The sequence below is a fragment of the Leptidea sinapis genome, chromosome 17 (genome assembly GCF_905404315.1).
Source record: "Leptidea sinapis chromosome 17, ilLepSina1.1, whole genome shotgun sequence".
NCBI classification, from domain to species: Eukaryota; Metazoa; Arthropoda; class Insecta; order Lepidoptera; family Pieridae; genus Leptidea; species Leptidea sinapis.
In genome coordinates, this window is record NC_066281.1 from 8282757 (window position 1) to 8300210 (window position 17454).

At 40.5% G+C, this 17454-nt stretch overlaps 1 protein-coding gene across 18 annotated transcripts in view; it reads left to right on the forward strand.

The window, feature by feature from the left end:
• The window catches only part of LOC126969038 (probable phosphorylase b kinase regulatory subunit beta), a 47558-nt gene that overhangs the window by 28837 nt on the left and 1267 nt on the right, over positions 1 to 17454 (forward strand). For 4 of the 18 annotated variants that reach the window (XM_050814303.1, XM_050814320.1, XM_050814319.1 and 1 more), the window contains 9 exons: positions 436 to 611; positions 2598 to 2757; positions 3327 to 3429; positions 7193 to 7351; positions 8496 to 8621; positions 8934 to 9157; positions 10716 to 10830; positions 13078 to 13311; positions 15823 to 16005. In XM_050814303.1, coding sequence (XP_050670260.1) covers positions 436 to 611; positions 2598 to 2757; positions 3327 to 3429; positions 7193 to 7351; positions 8496 to 8621; positions 8934 to 9157; positions 10716 to 10830; positions 13078 to 13311; positions 15823 to 15987 — 1462 coding nt within the window. In that variant the 3' untranslated portion in view covers positions 15988 to 16005. Of the gene's footprint in view, positions 1 to 435; positions 612 to 2597; positions 2758 to 3326; positions 3430 to 7192; positions 7352 to 8495; positions 8622 to 8933; positions 9158 to 10715; positions 10831 to 13077; positions 13312 to 15822; positions 16006 to 16054; positions 16103 to 16151; positions 16200 to 16260; positions 16297 to 16345; positions 16394 to 16454; positions 16491 to 16539; positions 16588 to 16636; positions 16685 to 16745; positions 16782 to 16830; positions 16879 to 16927; positions 16976 to 17036; positions 17073 to 17121; positions 17170 to 17218; positions 17267 to 17315; positions 17364 to 17454 lie in introns of all 18 variants that reach the window. The other 14 variants (XM_050814318.1, XM_050814316.1, XM_050814317.1 and 11 more) reach the window with 14 other exon arrangements.

Below are 17454 nucleotides of genomic sequence, written 5' to 3' on the forward strand. Positions count from 1 at the left end.
TTATACGTCTAGATATAGCCTCCTGCAAATGGAGAACCGATGAAAACAGGCCAAGTTTATTACTTTAATGTGCGTGACAAGCTAAAAGCGCGTGTAAGACGTATCTTACACGCGCGATTTGCATGTCACTGTGATAGTGTTGTGAGCATTGCTCAAAAAAAAGGTTAACAGTCAACTTCAATTTTTTGTCACAGTCTAGACGTATAAATGATCTAAGAGTTTCTTGCGCTGCTTCTTCTCTCTCAGAGCGCCATTTGTTTCCAAAGCGGTAGTAGTATATTAGAAAAGACATCAGAAAGAATTCTAAAGGAATCAGTTTGAGAAAATAAACGCCTTTTATGCCTTTTTAAGGGTTTAGGTATGAAGTTGTCGTTATGAATGTACTAAAATTTTCAAACATTTTATCTCTTATATAAAAATAAAAATGTCACGAAGGTACTGGCGGCTATCCGGTCGCCCCACAGTGTGCCTGCTGGTCCGCGAGGAGCACATGCGAGATCCTCACTTCAAACAGATGCTGGACCTGTTCGCAATGCTCAAGAAGGGCCACTGCGACGGTGTCAAAGTGAGACTCGGTCGCTTGCAGAACCTGATATCCAGCTCTTGTATCGGTAAGTTTTAATGTTTGCTGTACGATTTTTTTTTAAAGTACGACAACTCCGTGCGCGACCGTTCCCACTGGGTGAGACGGTGGCAGGGACGGGTACTAGGTATAAGTTATTTATGCAACGGTTGTGTAATGAGGGGTATTAAAACACGAATGTGGGTTTATCACAAGAGGCGAAGCCGAGTGTGATAATAGAATCACATGAGTGTTTAAATACCTAATTATCAACAGTTGCAAGACTTTATCTACACCCATATTATAAATCCAAAGATTCTGACAAAACGGCCAGTTCTAATAGTACCTAACCTAATATCATCCATTACTGATTATATACAAATAAATTAAGTATTAATGATAGAATTATTTATTTCAGTAGTAACTTACATTTTGTATAGTACAATAATTATTAGAATTCACTTGAATATTATGTTCTTTTGCATCGTTTAAAATATCCGGCGGTGTGCTGTCAAAACTTGAATCGCTAATTTTTTCAAGAAAAATGGCGGGGATTGAAATAACCTACTTTTTTTACGGCGCGAGACGTTCTGGTAGGTGGAACGCGCATAAACGAAAAAGTTCTTTTTTTGAAATTCGTACAGATACCACGCATCGAGAAAAAATAATGTGGCTGTCTGTTGAAACTCTTTGCGCATGAAGGGATCGTAAAAAACATAGGAGTGTTGTTATGAAATTCCGTACAACATTACAACACTCGTTTGGATGATGTAATGGTTATTAGGATATTGGGTGTTTTAATGTTGGCAATAAGGTAACTGTTTCAGAATCTTTAATAGAGGATTTAAAGCATGGGTGTAGATTAAAGTATTTACGGGCTCATTCTCCGCAACTCGACGAAGATCTTCCTCAAGGAAATTACTTGAACCTCTGATGACCTCGGGGATAATCCTCGGTGACCCCAGGTGTTTGGCCCGTTATGTGGCTATACTTCAGCACTCCAGGATGATGTTGTGGCCATGTGTCTCCATGCAACCCCAGCATAGAGGACTGTCGGCGACACCTACATTGATCAGATGCTTGTTAAATGGGCCGTGACCCGTTATTGCATTAGTTACTTACGTAATCTTGATCGTGTGAGTTTCACTAGCTTGCGAGAAAGCTTCTATACGTGGTAGAGCATCTTTCGTCTGTCTGCATCCACTCATCTTCCGTCCAGTGTTTATTATGTGGCTCCTTGAAGTGCTGCCTTATGATTAATGAAGGCCAATCAGAAAGAGGGACGGAGTACTAAAGAAGTCAGTTGCCACGGGGAAGGGCAACACCACCCGTTACCCGCTAACATCCTTAGTACCCCGTAACAGTCAGCCTCGCTTGGCATTAGTTCGCAAGTATTCAATTGTTTATTAAAATTATACACGCAGTTAGCGACACCACGACCTCCGCCTTTCACTAAAATGTATTAAGTACCTCTGTACCTGTCAAGTGAATAAAAATAAACATACCCAATTACATTTTCATTGTTTGTTCAATATTCCTATTTCGACTCCCTAAGAGATCCTCCAATCCTCTACATAAAAAATGTCTGATGGTGTTACTCGGTCAAACGAAATTCGGAATCAGTATATCCGAGGCACCCTTAAAATTGCAGCTATACATCATAAACTGCAGGAAGGCCGATTACGCTGCTATGGGCATGTAATGTGTAGGGACAAACACCACATGACGAGAAGAGTTATGGATATAGACGAGGTGAATAGAGGCAAAGGCCGCCCACCAACTACCTGGAACAAAGACATAACGATGCTAGGCCTAACGCCAGCAATGACCCAAGATCGCAACAGTGGTGATCTTGTATCAGGAGGTCCGACCCCAAATAGGAAATGTGCCAGGGGAATATATATTTAAATCCCTAAGGGGGTGTAGTGTTTTTGCATAACCTTGGGTGATGCACATAGGGTAAAATATGGGAAACTCTAAAATACGTTTAGATTCTAGAATAAATGATCTAAGAGACAGATGTACTTGATGACAGAGCACCTGGACTTCATGAGCCAGGGCGAGTTCCCGTCGGAAATGTTCACCCAGTTCAAGCAGTTGCAGCACGACTACATCGGATACCAGTCGCTGACGGACGTGCCGCGCACGCTCACCTACAGGGAACCGGAGATCAGCTACGAGTCTTATAAGCACAGGTACTCATACCTTTACTATATTTTTAGAGGGTTTTTTTTATGACAATAAGGGATGAAACAAGCAGGACGTTCAGCTGATTTTAATTGATTCGCCCTACCGCAAAAATGCAGTGCCGCTCAGGATTATTTAAAAACTCGCGTATCAATTACCATCAGCTGAACGTCCTGCTCGCCTCGGCCCTTATTTTCATAAAAAAAATTTGAGCAAAATAAATGCCATTTAGGTTAGTGACCCTAACTACTGAGCTTGGAGTCCCGGGTTCGATTCCTCGAATAATAATGTTTGTTTTCCACTCATAGGTGTATGTTTATTGTATAACAGGTTGACCGTATAAAATATAAATCATTGTTTTGTTGGATGTAATAAATAATTATGACAGAAATCACGAAGCGTTCTCACACAAACAATGAATTCAAGCTCTAAAGGTTAATGCATCAAATATACGATAATTTGTATTTATACATGTTAGTTTTTATTACTTTTTATGCAATTTTAGATTGATTTATGATTTTAAGCCTATTTGAATAAAGTTTATTTGAGTTTGACCAACTAGACAGTATTCCCACAGGTCGACCCCGGATGTCGTGTCAGCCTTGCGTTCAACAGATAATATATTCGCCCAGTCCCAGCTCTGGGGTATTTTGATGGAAAGGGAGGGCCCCATGTATGAGGTTAGCTTATTTTATTCAATCGTAATTATTGTAATTGTAAAATAATATTAGACAATTAATAACTGTTAATAAGTGGCTATAAATTATTGTTTGGCTTGATGGCGCATCCTTTTTAGATTTCACCAATGACGAGTGTATATTAATCAACTCTTTTATATAAAGCGGGTTTCGTGAATGAACAAGGTAACGTAACTGATCAGAAGCTATGCAATTTTTAACTGCTGAGATCATTCACCGCAAACAACACTGTTGTTGTATCTAAAACAAAAAAGATATACACAATATATACAAAGGGTTAGTTCGTTAAAAGACAAACAAACTAAAGTTTTATATTATTTTGGTTAATTAATGAACATAAAATATAAACAAAAGGTGAATTAACAAAGGAAAGTAAGGATTTGAAATCAGTGGGGCAAGAAAAAAAGATGTGATTAGGAGATCCTTCATCAAGTCCACTCATAAAGAGAGCTGTCTCTTATATGCAGCTTAGCCAGATGAACGGGGGTACACCCATGCCCTAGCCTTAATCTACAGATTGTACTTGTAACGCGTTTATGTGTATCTTTGAAATTGCAAAACCAAGGACGAGTAGGTATTGAGGATTGAACATCAGCGTAGTATTTCCCTTTAGAAGAAGTAGTCTTTTGCCAATACATTTTCCAGAATGATAAAAGCCGCTGTCTTGCGATCGGAAGTAGATCATTGGGATAAACCGTGTAGTTGTCCATACTTCTCGTTTTTGTTGCATCTTTGGCGCAAGGGTCGACCGTTTCGTTGCCTTGAATACCACTATGGAGAGGAACCCAGGCAAGAACAACTTGAATATTTTTAGAGTGACAGCGGAATAGGGCATCTTTAATTTTTAAAGTAGGGAAATATATGTTTCGATTGATGAAAATTGGTTAGTTGCAAAAGCCTGTATACAACTCTTAGAATCAGTGAGAATAACAGATTTATCTAGATTATGGGACTCAATAAAATTCAAAGCTTCCAGGACAGCTATATCTTCGCCAGAAAATATTGATGCCAGGGGGGGAAATTTATAATTTAAAATTACATTGTATTTGGGAATTAAACAGCCGCACCAACACAGCCAAGGTCGGACAACTTTGAAGTATCAGCGTAAATGTGGATGTGCAATGTTTAGCAATATATTGATTTAACTGGGAATTTGCAACATAAGAGACCTTTTCGATGCTAAGATCCAGGAGAATTTGGGGTTGAAAAACAAGGGCGTGTAGTGGAATGTCAAAAAGAGGAAACTTTTGGCACTGTATATGGGACAGGACAGACGTAGATAAGTAATAAAACTATTGAAAAGGCAGGGATAATCTTTATGAGACCAGTATTTATTAGAAGAAATAAAATCAGACAGGATATGAAGCTTAGAGATAAGGGGAGTATAAGGGAATTGAATGACTTTGAAAAGAAAACGGTCAGATAAGTATTCTCTAGCTCTAAATCATGTGTGTAAATACTGTAGAGTAACGGGCTAAGGACAGACCCTTGGGAAAGCCCTTTCCATACCTGTCTGGGCGGCGAATTAAAATTTGGGGAACGAATAGTTACAGATTTAGGAGAGAGGAGATTAAAAATTATATATACAATCTTCACAGGAATACTCAGTTGGAGCATTTTCTGCCTGAGCATTGTAAGAAGAACATTGTCATATGCCGATGAAACATCTAAAAACACACATACTAAAGACTCATTCTTAGAATATCAATGACAAATGTGCTTAGACTGTCCATAGTACTAGAACCCTTGCGGAAACCAAACTGGGACTTAGCCAATATATTATTACTCTCCACTATCCATTCTAAACGATTCTTAAGCAAATGTTCCAATACCTTAGCCATTGTGCAAGACAAAGCTATTGGCCTATAGCTAGATGGGTGAGAGCTGGACTTTCCAGGTTTTAAAATGGGTATAATAATCTGAGTTCTCCATTCCTCTAGCGGGGTACCAGATAAAAAAAAATATTGTATAGAGTCACAAACCAAAGCGTCTTCACAAAAAATGCGAAACAAACATTGTAGACTAGAATTTTGGACAGGTATGAGAGGTCAAAGAATGGCTCAAGCGAAGGTCGGCGCTGTACATGCATAATCAGCATAATATGTGTGTTTTGACGTCAGCTAGTTTATCTGAGTTGATCTCATTACTATGTTTTTTTTTCGTTTTTGTATTCTCATCACATTTACTATGTTTAGATTTCTCTTGATTGATGGTAGGATACTAAGTACTACTACATCTAAAAAAACAGTTTTGTAACAGATTGTATATCTGTTTACAATTTTTTAAATTCACTTCTTCGTAGATGATCTAAGCCAGATCTACCAGAGCGTAATTTATAATAATAATAAAGCCTTTTTATTTCCTTAACTAACATAACATAAAAATAAATAAATATACATTTATATAATATTTACATAGTTAAGGTGGTGCACCAGGGTGTTCTTGACTTTGCTTTCTGAGTCCAGTTTTCTTCAACAATTTTTATGATATCATCAACCCATCGTTCTTTAGGACGTCCTCTGGCTCTCTTGCCTCGTGGTCCAGACCAATTGGTGACCAGCTTTGACAGTCTGACCTGGCCACATGACCAACCCATTTCCACTTCAGTCTTTCATAAGCTGAAGGGTATATATCACTTTCGTTTTATTTCGAATGTTTTCTGATTTTCCTTGTCCTCAGCTTTATTAATATTCATAATGCTTCTTTCTATTGCACGCTGGTTCTTCTGTATTTGATCCCTTGTATATTTATTAAATATCCAAGTTTGTGAACCGTAAGACATGCCGGGGAGCAGACACCCATCCATCACTCTCTTTTTCATGCGTAATTTACATAGCTTTCAAATTAGATTAAAGAAATGTATATTTAATCTCCAGAAAAAAGGCGAACTGTTGACTAAAGACACCAGTGCAACCTAGTTTGACCTTGTTAGAATCTTTAACGTGTGTGGCGTAATTTCTTAGTCCCACTGTATGCTCGGCGCTGGTTGCTATAATAATCAGCTTTTTAACAGAAATGTCTTTTAATATTTGTTTTATTTTAATTTACATACGCTACTTATGGCATTCGTGTGTGGCGTAATTTCTTGGTCCCACTGTATGATCAGCGCTGTTTGCTATAGTAATCAGCATTGTTTATTTTTACATACGCTACTGATAGCATTCGTGTGTGGCGTAATTTCTTGGTTCCACTGTATGATCAGCGCTGTTTGCTATAGTAATCAGCATTGTTTATTTTTACATACGCTACTGATAGCATTCGTGTGTGGCGTAATTTCTTGGTCCCACTGTATGATCAGCGCTGTTTGCTATAGTAATCAGCATTGTTTATTTTTACATACGCTACTGATAGCATTCGTGTGTGGCGTAATTTCTTGGTTCCACTGTATGATCAGCGCTGTTTGCGACAGAAATCAGCATTATGCAAAAGTATGACAAATTTGTGACAAACACTCTAAAATATAATTTGTTTTGTTTGTGTTTGTACTATATCATTATGTAAATATTGTATTTGTTGCAAATAAATTGAGAGTTTATTGCGTCGCTTCATTCTCAGAGCGCCATTTGTTCCGAAGCGGTAGTAGTGTCTAGTATATTAGAATTAACATCGAGAAGAATTCTAAAGTAATCAATTTTGAGAAAATAAATACCTTTTATGCCTTTGCCTGTAATGCCTCTTAATATATTTCTATTTCTAAAATATAGAGTGTAGCTGTCTAATCTAACATAGTACTATCTATAACCAGGTGAACGGAATGAGCGCGCTGGAATCACTGAAGAGTCTGTACCACAGCGCGGGGGTGTTACGTCACTGGAAGGCGGTCAGGTATTGCTCGTCTCTCCTCAACCACACGGTGGACTCCATCAGCCCGTTCATCACGACCGTGCTCGTCAACGGTAAACAGGTGAGCTTTTTCATACCTACACTTTACACCCATCCAATTAACGATCAATATCTGTGCATATATCACTCCGAAAATATATATTTTGTAAAATGGCGAGCTGTCAGTATGACACTTGTCAATGCGATGTTTTGCACTGTGTGTGATTGCATTACCCGAGGAAAATGTGTTTTTAACTAAATAAAGCAATTATAAACTAATAATTCAACAAATAAATAAATTTAAATCTAAATAGATGAATCACACGAGTTACTAATTCGTGAAACTAGTTAGTAATTTATCTATTTTCATTAACACAGTGAGAAGGTAATTTAGTGGAAAGGATAATCAATGGTACCACTTATGGGTATATGGGTAGAAGAGAATACCAGGCGGAGAATATTATTATACCATAGATCATAGTTTTTCAACCTTATTTTGCTCACCGCCCACTTTGAGAATATGTTTTTTTCTAGAGTATTTTCGTGTATTTTTTTGCCTTTTTAGACTATATAGACTATATTTTTTAATCTACCCACGCCCTATCTGCGCCATCTCAATGCCCCCTAATTTTCTCTGGGTCTTCTACTGCCCCCTCGAAAGTCTCAAACGCCCACAAGGGGGCGTTATCGCCCACGTTGAGAACCTATGCCATAGATTAATCTATGCCTGTATAGAACAAAGACAATATGGATACAAGATCAAGCCTCTGTCTATATTCATCATATCTATAATTAAATAAAAACTATGTGTATAGCTCTATACGGTATTGATGTTTTTTTGTGTTTGGGCTTGATCTCCTTGCTAATCTTTGTTACTTTATATAATGAGCAATGACGTTCTATACACAAATTATGGACATATCATTCGCAGTCTGATAGCGGAACGGAAAAAGTGTGCTTACGACAATAAGCACACTTTTCTTATTAGTCGTGTGTCAACTCTCACTGTCCGAATCAAACCTGAACTGAATAAATGTTTTACATTGCTGTTTATTGACCGAGAATATTTTAAACAACTGCAGTAAATGCGGCAATGAATAGATATAGCAGTCGTAGCTTATAATGGTGTAATTTGTGGCATCTTCCATATTTCAGATTTGTCTATTTGTATAGAACGTCATTGGTTATGAGATACTATTACTAGATACATACTTGTACTATTTTAGTTAACGGTGGGTGTGATCGGCCAGAAAGAGACAGTGTTTGATAAACCCATGACCCCGGGTGAGATCCAGTCAGTGATGTATTCTACGATACAACCCTATGATGTCATTGGAGCTGTCATGCAACAGGTAAACAATATTTTAGTAAATATTCTGAGAAACTTAGTTTAATAAATTTTAATTTATCCATGCATGTATGTTGGGCTATAAGTCATGAACACAGATGCCAGAACCACAGAACACTTTTAAAAAGGCATAAAAAGGATTTGTCATTTAAAGAGTGACAATAGGGCTGCCAATTTTTGTCAGTCCGGTTACTATGAATCACGTGACCAGTTTTGTGTTCTTAACTCAATTTGATATGATTGTGGTTTGGAACGTTTTTCTGGGATGACGTCCAATTAGGAATCATTTTCTATAAAAATTCATAAAATATTACAGGAAGTGGTGCTGTACTGTGGAAGATTAATAGGGACAAATCCGGACATGTTCCGGGGGGTGCTCAAGATAAGAGTGGGCTGGGTGCTGGAAGCCATCCGCATCTACCTCCAGATATTTCCCGACGAGATCAAACGCGACGCCACCCTCGAGAGCCTCTCCCCGTACAAGCTGCGCACACTCCTCCACCGGGTGTTGACAGTCTCCGACTGGGCGGACGAGAAGGGGTAATTAACATATTACAATACATACCTAAATACTAATTGAATGCGCTTCAGTGGCGCAAAAGCCAGTACCGATGCCTCTCATCCATGAGGCGCTGGACGAATCTTCTGTAGTGTCTTGACATCTAGTCTGAATTAAAAATGTGTTAACAATCATTGTCACAGTGCATTATAGAGAATGCACAGTACAACGCCAGTTCCAATCGGCTATCGGTTGGAAGCGGACGTCCCTGACGGCGGATATTAATACATCAAACTAACTTCTAATCATATTGAGCGTCGGTGGCAAAAATGCTAGTGCGGTTATCCTTATTAGTTCTAACAGGATGCGGTTGCCTCGTTGGTATATCGAATACATACGACTGATATACCTTGCTTTTGAAGTATCGTAAAAATAACCCACGACTTAACGGCAGCCCCATTCCATTATTGTGATAACTGATATAATTATGTGATTAACCTCGAAAAAAATATGCGGGGAGTGATCGAAGTTTCTAACATAGTAAATGCATTCCAAATTTTAAAAAAAGGCGCGTGCAATAGACCAGTGCCGAAGCCTTTGAATATGATAAAAAGTGAAACAAAATAATAGTAGGATGAAACCCATTGGTAAAGGACGAGAATATAACAAAAATTAAGGGAAAAATAAATTACGGGCGATCTGAGGTCGGGAAGTGGAAAAGGGGGGGTGTTTTAGGGTAAAAAACGGTTTATCTCGATTTCTGGCAAAACTACAAGTCCTATGGCAAAAAGTTAATTGGCAAAGTTGTAGGTGATAAAGAGATCTACAACTTTTGTAATTACACTTTTTTCACATAACCTCAAAATTTAGGTGAAAAATTCAAAAAACCATGTTTTTCGTTTTTAATTTATCTTTTTCAAAAAAAAAATTCTACGAAATGTGGTGAAAACTTACCTTATTATGTCCCAAATACACTGAAAATTATTTGATTTAAAATATTTATTTTTTCGCCTTATTTTAACTTAATATCAAAAAAGCACCCTAATTTTCAATCGAAAATTCTGACGTCAAAATATAAGCTTTTATCAAAAAGTTTGGGGGCTTTTTGTTCGTTGTAATATCTACTTTCTGATGGTGTAAAAAAAATATAAATTACAATTGTAAATGTTAGGAAAATTTAAGTCCAACAAAAGGCATTTCATAAAGAATTCACTACAAGCGCATTCTTAGTATATGAAAAAAAAAGCAATTGTGTGGTTTTCAATTCAATTTCAATCAGCATAGAAAAAAATACAAATTTATATATTATGCTTTACATTTTCATAAAATAAAAAAAGCCTTTATCAAGTGTGTGGGGTTCGAACCTACTCTTATACCCGAACGCAATTATATCCAATATGAGAACTATAGGTGCCGCCTGACCGTCACGCGACATGCAACACACAGACGAAACAGTTTGAGACGATCTAATAAAATTTTCACTTTAATATCCTAATATTATTTAACGGCAGCATAAATACTGAATTTATTCCTCTACATACATAAATTTTTCTTGTTGCCCGAACACTTATATAGTATATAGTAATTTTAATATTTTAGACTAACGCCACTACAGAGACGGCAGTTGGAAGGTTGTTTGTGTCGAGTCCCGAAACATTTCTATGTTCAAGTATGGGACATTCTACTGAGAACTCCTAAAGGAATTATAGTACAGGTAAGCTGGAATTTTAAATTTGTTAATTCATTCCGTACTGACAAGTGTTTTTACGTAATGGCTAATGGATTTGGATATTATGTAAAATACGAAATAACAGCAGGAGTACCCCAAGGATCCCATTTAGGTCCTCTCCTATTTAACATATTTATCAACGACCTTCCAAACTACCTTAAATATTGCACACCATTTATGTTTGCTGATGACCTAGAAATTCTTAAGATCATCAATGGTCCCGATGATGTTAGCGCATTGCAGTTAGACCTAAATAGTTTCGATGGTCCGAGCTTAATGGTATAATACTGAATAAAAGTAAATGCTTTCATATAACGTTCACAAAATGCAAAAGTACAGCTAAATACTATTTAGATAATATGCGTCTCAGTACAGTAGTAACTATTAAGGATTTGGGTGTTATATTTGATAGCAAACTTGCGTTTATACCGCCCATAGACTCTATTGTAAGCAGAGTCTCTAAAATGCTGGGATTTGTAATTCGCAATGACAAAGTTTTTGGGAACTGGCGTACGAAGGTGATCCTATATAAAAGAACTTATTTGAAAAACCTTCTCGCAGAACTATTTTGGAGATCAATTCACCTGTGTCTTGATTATGCATAATTATAAACGATTATAAATGCTTAGACCCATTCAGTGATTCGTTGCCTAGGTTTCGCAAAAATGTAAAAAATATATTGTAAATAAATAATTAATAAGTATTCTTGATTTGTTTAATACATGACTTGTTTGGTAGATTTTGTTAACTTTCTAATTTCATTACATCATAGAATAATTGTTTTATAACTTATACTTATTTTATATAACTATTTCGCACATTATTTACCATGCGGTATTCGCATTTAGTAATAAGACCCTTGTAAATTAGCATAATTGTAAATGTAATATAATAATAAATGTATATATATAATTACCGCTGGTGAATAATCTAAATAAATAAAATCGGTCCAGCCGTTTTGGAGGTAGTTCAATTGTGAATCTAAAACATCCTCGAATCCACTTGAAGACATACAAAAAAATTCATTCATATAGGTCCAGCCGTTTAGGAATTCAGTGTCAACACACGTACAGAAGAATTATATACAAGTTGGTTAATAATAACAATTACATACATGGTTTTTTGAGAAGGGCGGTGATGGCCAGGTTGGAAACTGCCAGACTTAGAGGAAAGTCGTAAAAGGAGTCATGCCCTCGATTTTTGACGGAAAACGACCCGAACGAACCTTTTTTTTTCAAAAAAATTACATCCCCTAATTATTGGACCAATGGATTCTGTTGCTGATAAGGATGAATCTTTGCAAAGAAATGTATTACTAAAAATGAAATGAAATACCCAATTTTTTGTATTATTATTTTTGCACGGTAGTAAACTCGCCTGTTCAAACTACTATCCGATTCTATCGAGGATTAGTCATATCATAATATCAAATGCAGTGAGGTTATTAGACCTATAAACTTATGCATTGGTGTCAACTGAAACCATTTGGAGCAACTCATTAGTCAGGTAAAAGTGAGATATGAAAACAATTTGTTAAGTTTTTCTATTTGCTTTCATTTTTAGTAATACATATCTTTCTACAGTTTGATCCTTATCAGCAACAGACTCCATTGGTTCAATATTTTTTTGGAAAAATCATTCGGGTTGATGTCCGTCAAAAGTTCAAGAAATTTAAAAAACAAAGTTTGCAGTTTTTAGTTTATTACAAATCGAGGGCATGACTCTTTTCACGACTTTTCTCTAAGTCTCGAAGTTTTCGACTTCGCCCTTCTCAAAAAAACATTCCGGTATAGTGACTGATCAAAACAGGTCTTATGACGTCTACCGAAACCGAATCTTGGCCATCTGTTTAATCAAAACTTTTTCAAACATGTTAACTTTTTAAATGCGTCCAATATAAGTGGTCACACACTTTTTGAAGTGAAAACTTCTTTAACATCGTTATGATTTGAATTGAAGTCGAGGAAACGAAAAAGCGACAATAAATAGAGACACAAATTAATCAAATTTAACGTGAGAGAAAATGAGAGAGAAAGCATAGACACCAGGAGAACATAATTATGGTAGCGGTGATAGTAATGTCTTTCATAGCGTCAAATCTCAACGACGAAGTTTACACTTCAAAATAGTTGATACAGAACGAAATATTTTTTAGTAAGTCTTGCTATTAGAGCGTGTTTCTTTCTAAGAAGAAAACCTATTCATAAAGAAGACCTATTCTTTTACCTGTAGGGCCAGGCGATCCCGGCGTCGCCCACGCTCGTGAACATGTCCCGCTCGGAGCTGTCGTTCGCGCTGCTGGTGGAGGCGGCGCTGGTGCGCGTGCCGTGGGCGGCGCGGCGCCAGCTGTGCGTGCAGCTGCTGGTGGTGGTGGCCACCATCCTGCGCCGCAACCCGGAGCTGTACCTGCCGCACCCGCTGTGCCTCGACCAGCTGCTGGAGGACGCGCACTCCACCTACGACAAGGTACTGCAAGGAGGCACTGTGGATCTAACTATTCCAAGTTGAACTTTGGTATATGCGAAGATTGCTGTATGTATGTACTATTTCTCTTCTTCTTCGTCGGATTACTCTTGACAGAGCAGTCGTGGTCACGTCGTACGACGAACGAAGAACGAACGAAGTTATTCCTGGATGTTGCTTCTCTGGCACATGTGTTGAGGTGACTATTGGTTAGGGCTTTGATCTGGTCTGTCTAGGGCATAGGGGAGCGTCCTCTTGACCTACTGCCGTTGACTCTTCCTTAAACAACAAGTCTCTCTATGGCATGCTTTCCACGTCGCGTGATATGTCCGAAGTATCTGAGGATACGAGCTCTGACTATAGATGAAAGCCTTTCTTTCACATTGAGTTCTTGAAGTATTGAGGCGTTCGTACGGCGTTGTGTCAAAGATACTCATAACATTCGTCTCGCAACACCACATTTCTAGTGCAGCAATCCTTTGTCTCTCTCGTTCTTTGACTGTCCATGTTTCTTCATCGTTCACGTTCTTTCATCTCACTAACTGGACTTTAGTTGCTTTGGTGATATTCCAGTCTCGACATATCCTCGTCAACTTCTGCATTGCAGATCTGGTAATAGCAATTCGCCTTTTAATTTCGTCTTCCGTGCAACCAATATTAGCGACAAGTGATCCTAAGTACATGTATGACTGTACAACCTTGCAATTAGCAATTTCGACTATATCTGGTGAATTGTTTGGACTTTGATCGACAATCATCATTTTTGTTTTCTGACGATTCATTTTAAGGCCATGCTGGAGGGTGGTACGCTCGATTTGATGTAATAATTCAGTAATGTTGTCATATCGGAGATTGGATATGTTTTTGCCGCCAATTGGTATATCATCTGTCCAGTCTTCTAGAGCTATCCTCGTAATGTGCCCCGTATAAGTATTGAACAGAAAAGGCGACAAAATGCAGCCCTGCCTGAAGCCTGCAGAGGGATGAAATGGTGGGACGTGACATTATCCACCTTGACTGAATCTGAACCATGTTCATAAAGGGCTCTGAGGATATGCACCAAGTACTTGGGCTCTCCCATCTCCGTGAGGGTCTTCCATAGTTGTGGCCATTTAACAGAATCAAATGCCTTTTGGAACGAAGCATATGAAAGTCGGTCTGTTGAATTCCTTTGCTTTCTCTATTATTTGTCGCACAATTAGGATCTGTTCTCGTGTAGCTTTGCCCTTTACGAAACCGGCCTACTCTGGTGCTATTTCCTTTAATAATATAAGCCTTCAGTCTTTCGTTTACTATATGGAGTAAAATTTGACTGGCAGGTGGTATGAGCGCTATAAGACCCCTTTTTGTGTAGTGGTATGAAATTAGAGTGGGTCCATTCCTTCGGCCACAATCCGCTCACGCGGACATCTGACTGTCTCTATTGAAATACAGTCATTTCCAACCGCTTTCTCTCCTTTTAGATGGTTGATTGCAGCTTTAACTTCTTCTCTTAGTATAAGAGGTTCCAAGTCCTGATCTTCCGGTTCAGTGGAGACATAGCTGCACGAATCAGCGTCAAAGAAGAGAGACTGGCAGTAATTTTTCCAGACTTCCAGTTCAATCACAACCTTTCCCTCCAAGTTTTCGATGGTCCATGTTTTTGAGCTGAACTTTTTTGTAATTTCACGGATCTTCATCTGAAGGTCTTTGTTTTCATGCTTTTCGCCGTGGACTTGTATTTCGGTACATATATTTTGATGAAACCTATTTTTATCACGACGACAAGCCCCTTGAATTCGCTAGCTTACTGGTGGTTCTGCTGCGCAATGCCAGACCCAGTAACTTTAAAAACACGTCTTTTCTCGACAAGCGCGAGAGTCTCGTCAGTCGGTCGGTCAGCAGATTTTGCAGAATCTAATATAATGGATTTGGCTTGACACCAGACTTCATCTACTGTACACTGATCAGGGTTTTGGTTTATCCAGTTGTGTTTCTGTTCTTCTACGCTTTTGGAGAATTTTTCGTGGTCTTTAGTTTAACCCTAACTTCTGCCTCCAGCAACTGGTGATCTGTACCAGTCTGTCAAAAAATTAAGCGAAAGCTCGTGGTCGTTCAGAGGGCAATGGAGAGGACTTTGCTCGGAATTTCCCTGCGAGATCGAATCAGAAATGACGAGATCCGTAGGAGAACCAAAGTCACCGACATAGCCCAAATGATTGCGAAACTGGAGTGGCAGGGCACATAGTTCGACGGACAGATGGTCTGTGGGGCAGTAAAGTCCTCAAAGGCGACCACGTACCGGTAGACGTAGTGTTGGTAGGCCCACAGAAGATGGAACACGTTGGATGAGGGCAGCTTAGGACCGATTCTCGTGGAGATCTTTGGGGGAGGCATTTGTCCAACAGTGGACGTTTTCCGGCTGATGATGATGATGAGTGCAAAAATGGACGTGGAATTCGAGGTTCTCAATATACAATTTCGCCAGCAAGCCTGGGCTGCCAATGAAATATTAATTAATTAATTATATGTCAGGACTGTGAAGAGTCGGGAACTAAAAGTGAGTGCGGGTTGTCGGGCGCCACGGGCAGTGTGACGATGGGCTACCTGGCGCGGGCCGTCGTCAACAACGTGCTGCAGGCGGCCTCCTCGCACGCCGCGCCCGCACACAACTCGCACGACACCTGCCTGCTGGTGTAGGGAGACAGTGATATGATGGTATGTGAAGAGTACAGGCGGCCTCCTCGCACGCCGCGCCCGCACACACCTCGCACGACACCTGCCTGCTGGTGTAGGGAGACAAAGTGATATGATGGTATGTGAAGAGTACAGGCTGCCTCCTCGCACGCCGCGCCCGCACACACCTCGCACGACACCTGCCTGCTGGTGTAGGGAGACAAAGTGATATGATGGTATGTGAAGAGTACAGGCGGCCTCCTCGCACGCCGCGCCCGCACTCACCTCGCACTACACCTGCCTGCTGGTGTAGGGAGACAAAGTGATATGATGGTATGTGAACAGTACAGGCGGCCTCCTCGCACGCCGCGCCCGCACACACCTCGCACGACACCTGCCTGCTGGTGTAGGGAGACAAAGTGATATGATGGTATGTGAAGAGTACAGGCGGCCTCCTCGCACGCCGCGCCCGCACACACCTCTCACGACACCTGCCTGCTGGTGTAGGGAGACAAAGTGATATGATGGTATGTGAAGAGTACAGGCGGCCTCCTCGCACGCCGCGCCCGCACACACCTCGCACGACACCTGCCTGCTGGTGTAGGGAGACAAAGTGATATGATGGTATGTGAAGAGTACAGGCGGCCTCCTCGCACGCCGCGCCCGCACACACCTCGCACGACACCTGCCTGCTGGTGTAGGGAGACAAAGTGATATGATGGTATGTGAAGAGTACAGGCGGCCTCCTCGCACGCCGCGCCCGCACACACCTCTCACGACACCTGCCTGCTGGTGTAGGGAGACAAAGTGATATGATGGTATGTGAAGAGTACAGGCGGCCTCCTCGCACGCCGCGCCCGCACTCACCTCGCACGACACCTGCCTGCTGGTGTAGGGAGACAAAGTGATATGATGGTATGTGAAGAGTACAGGCGGCCTCCTCGCACGCCGCGCCCGCACACACCTCGCACGACACCTGCCTGCTGGTGTAGGGAGACAAAGTGATATGATGGTATGTGAAGAGTACAGGCGGCCTCCTCGCACGCCGCGCCCGCACACACCTCTCACGACACCTGCCTGCTGGTGTAGGGAGACAAAGTGATATGATGGTATGTGAAGAGTACAGGCGGCCTCCTCGCACGCCGCGCCCGCACACACCTCGCACGACACCTGCCTGCTGGTGTAGGGAGACAAAGTGATATGATGGTATGTGAAGAGTACAGGCGGCCTCCTCGCACGCCGCGCCCGCACACACCTCGCACGACACCTGCCTGCTGGTGTAGGGAGACAAAGTGATATGATGGTATGTGAAGAGTACAGGCGGCCTCCTCGCACGCCGCGCCCGCACACACCTCGCACGACACCTGCCTGCTGGTGTAGGGAGACAAAGTGATATGATGGTATGTGAAGAGTACAGGCGGCCTCCTCGCACGCCGCGCCCGGGCTCTGTCCTGGGCCACCAAGGTATTGCACCGGTCTGCTCATATACAC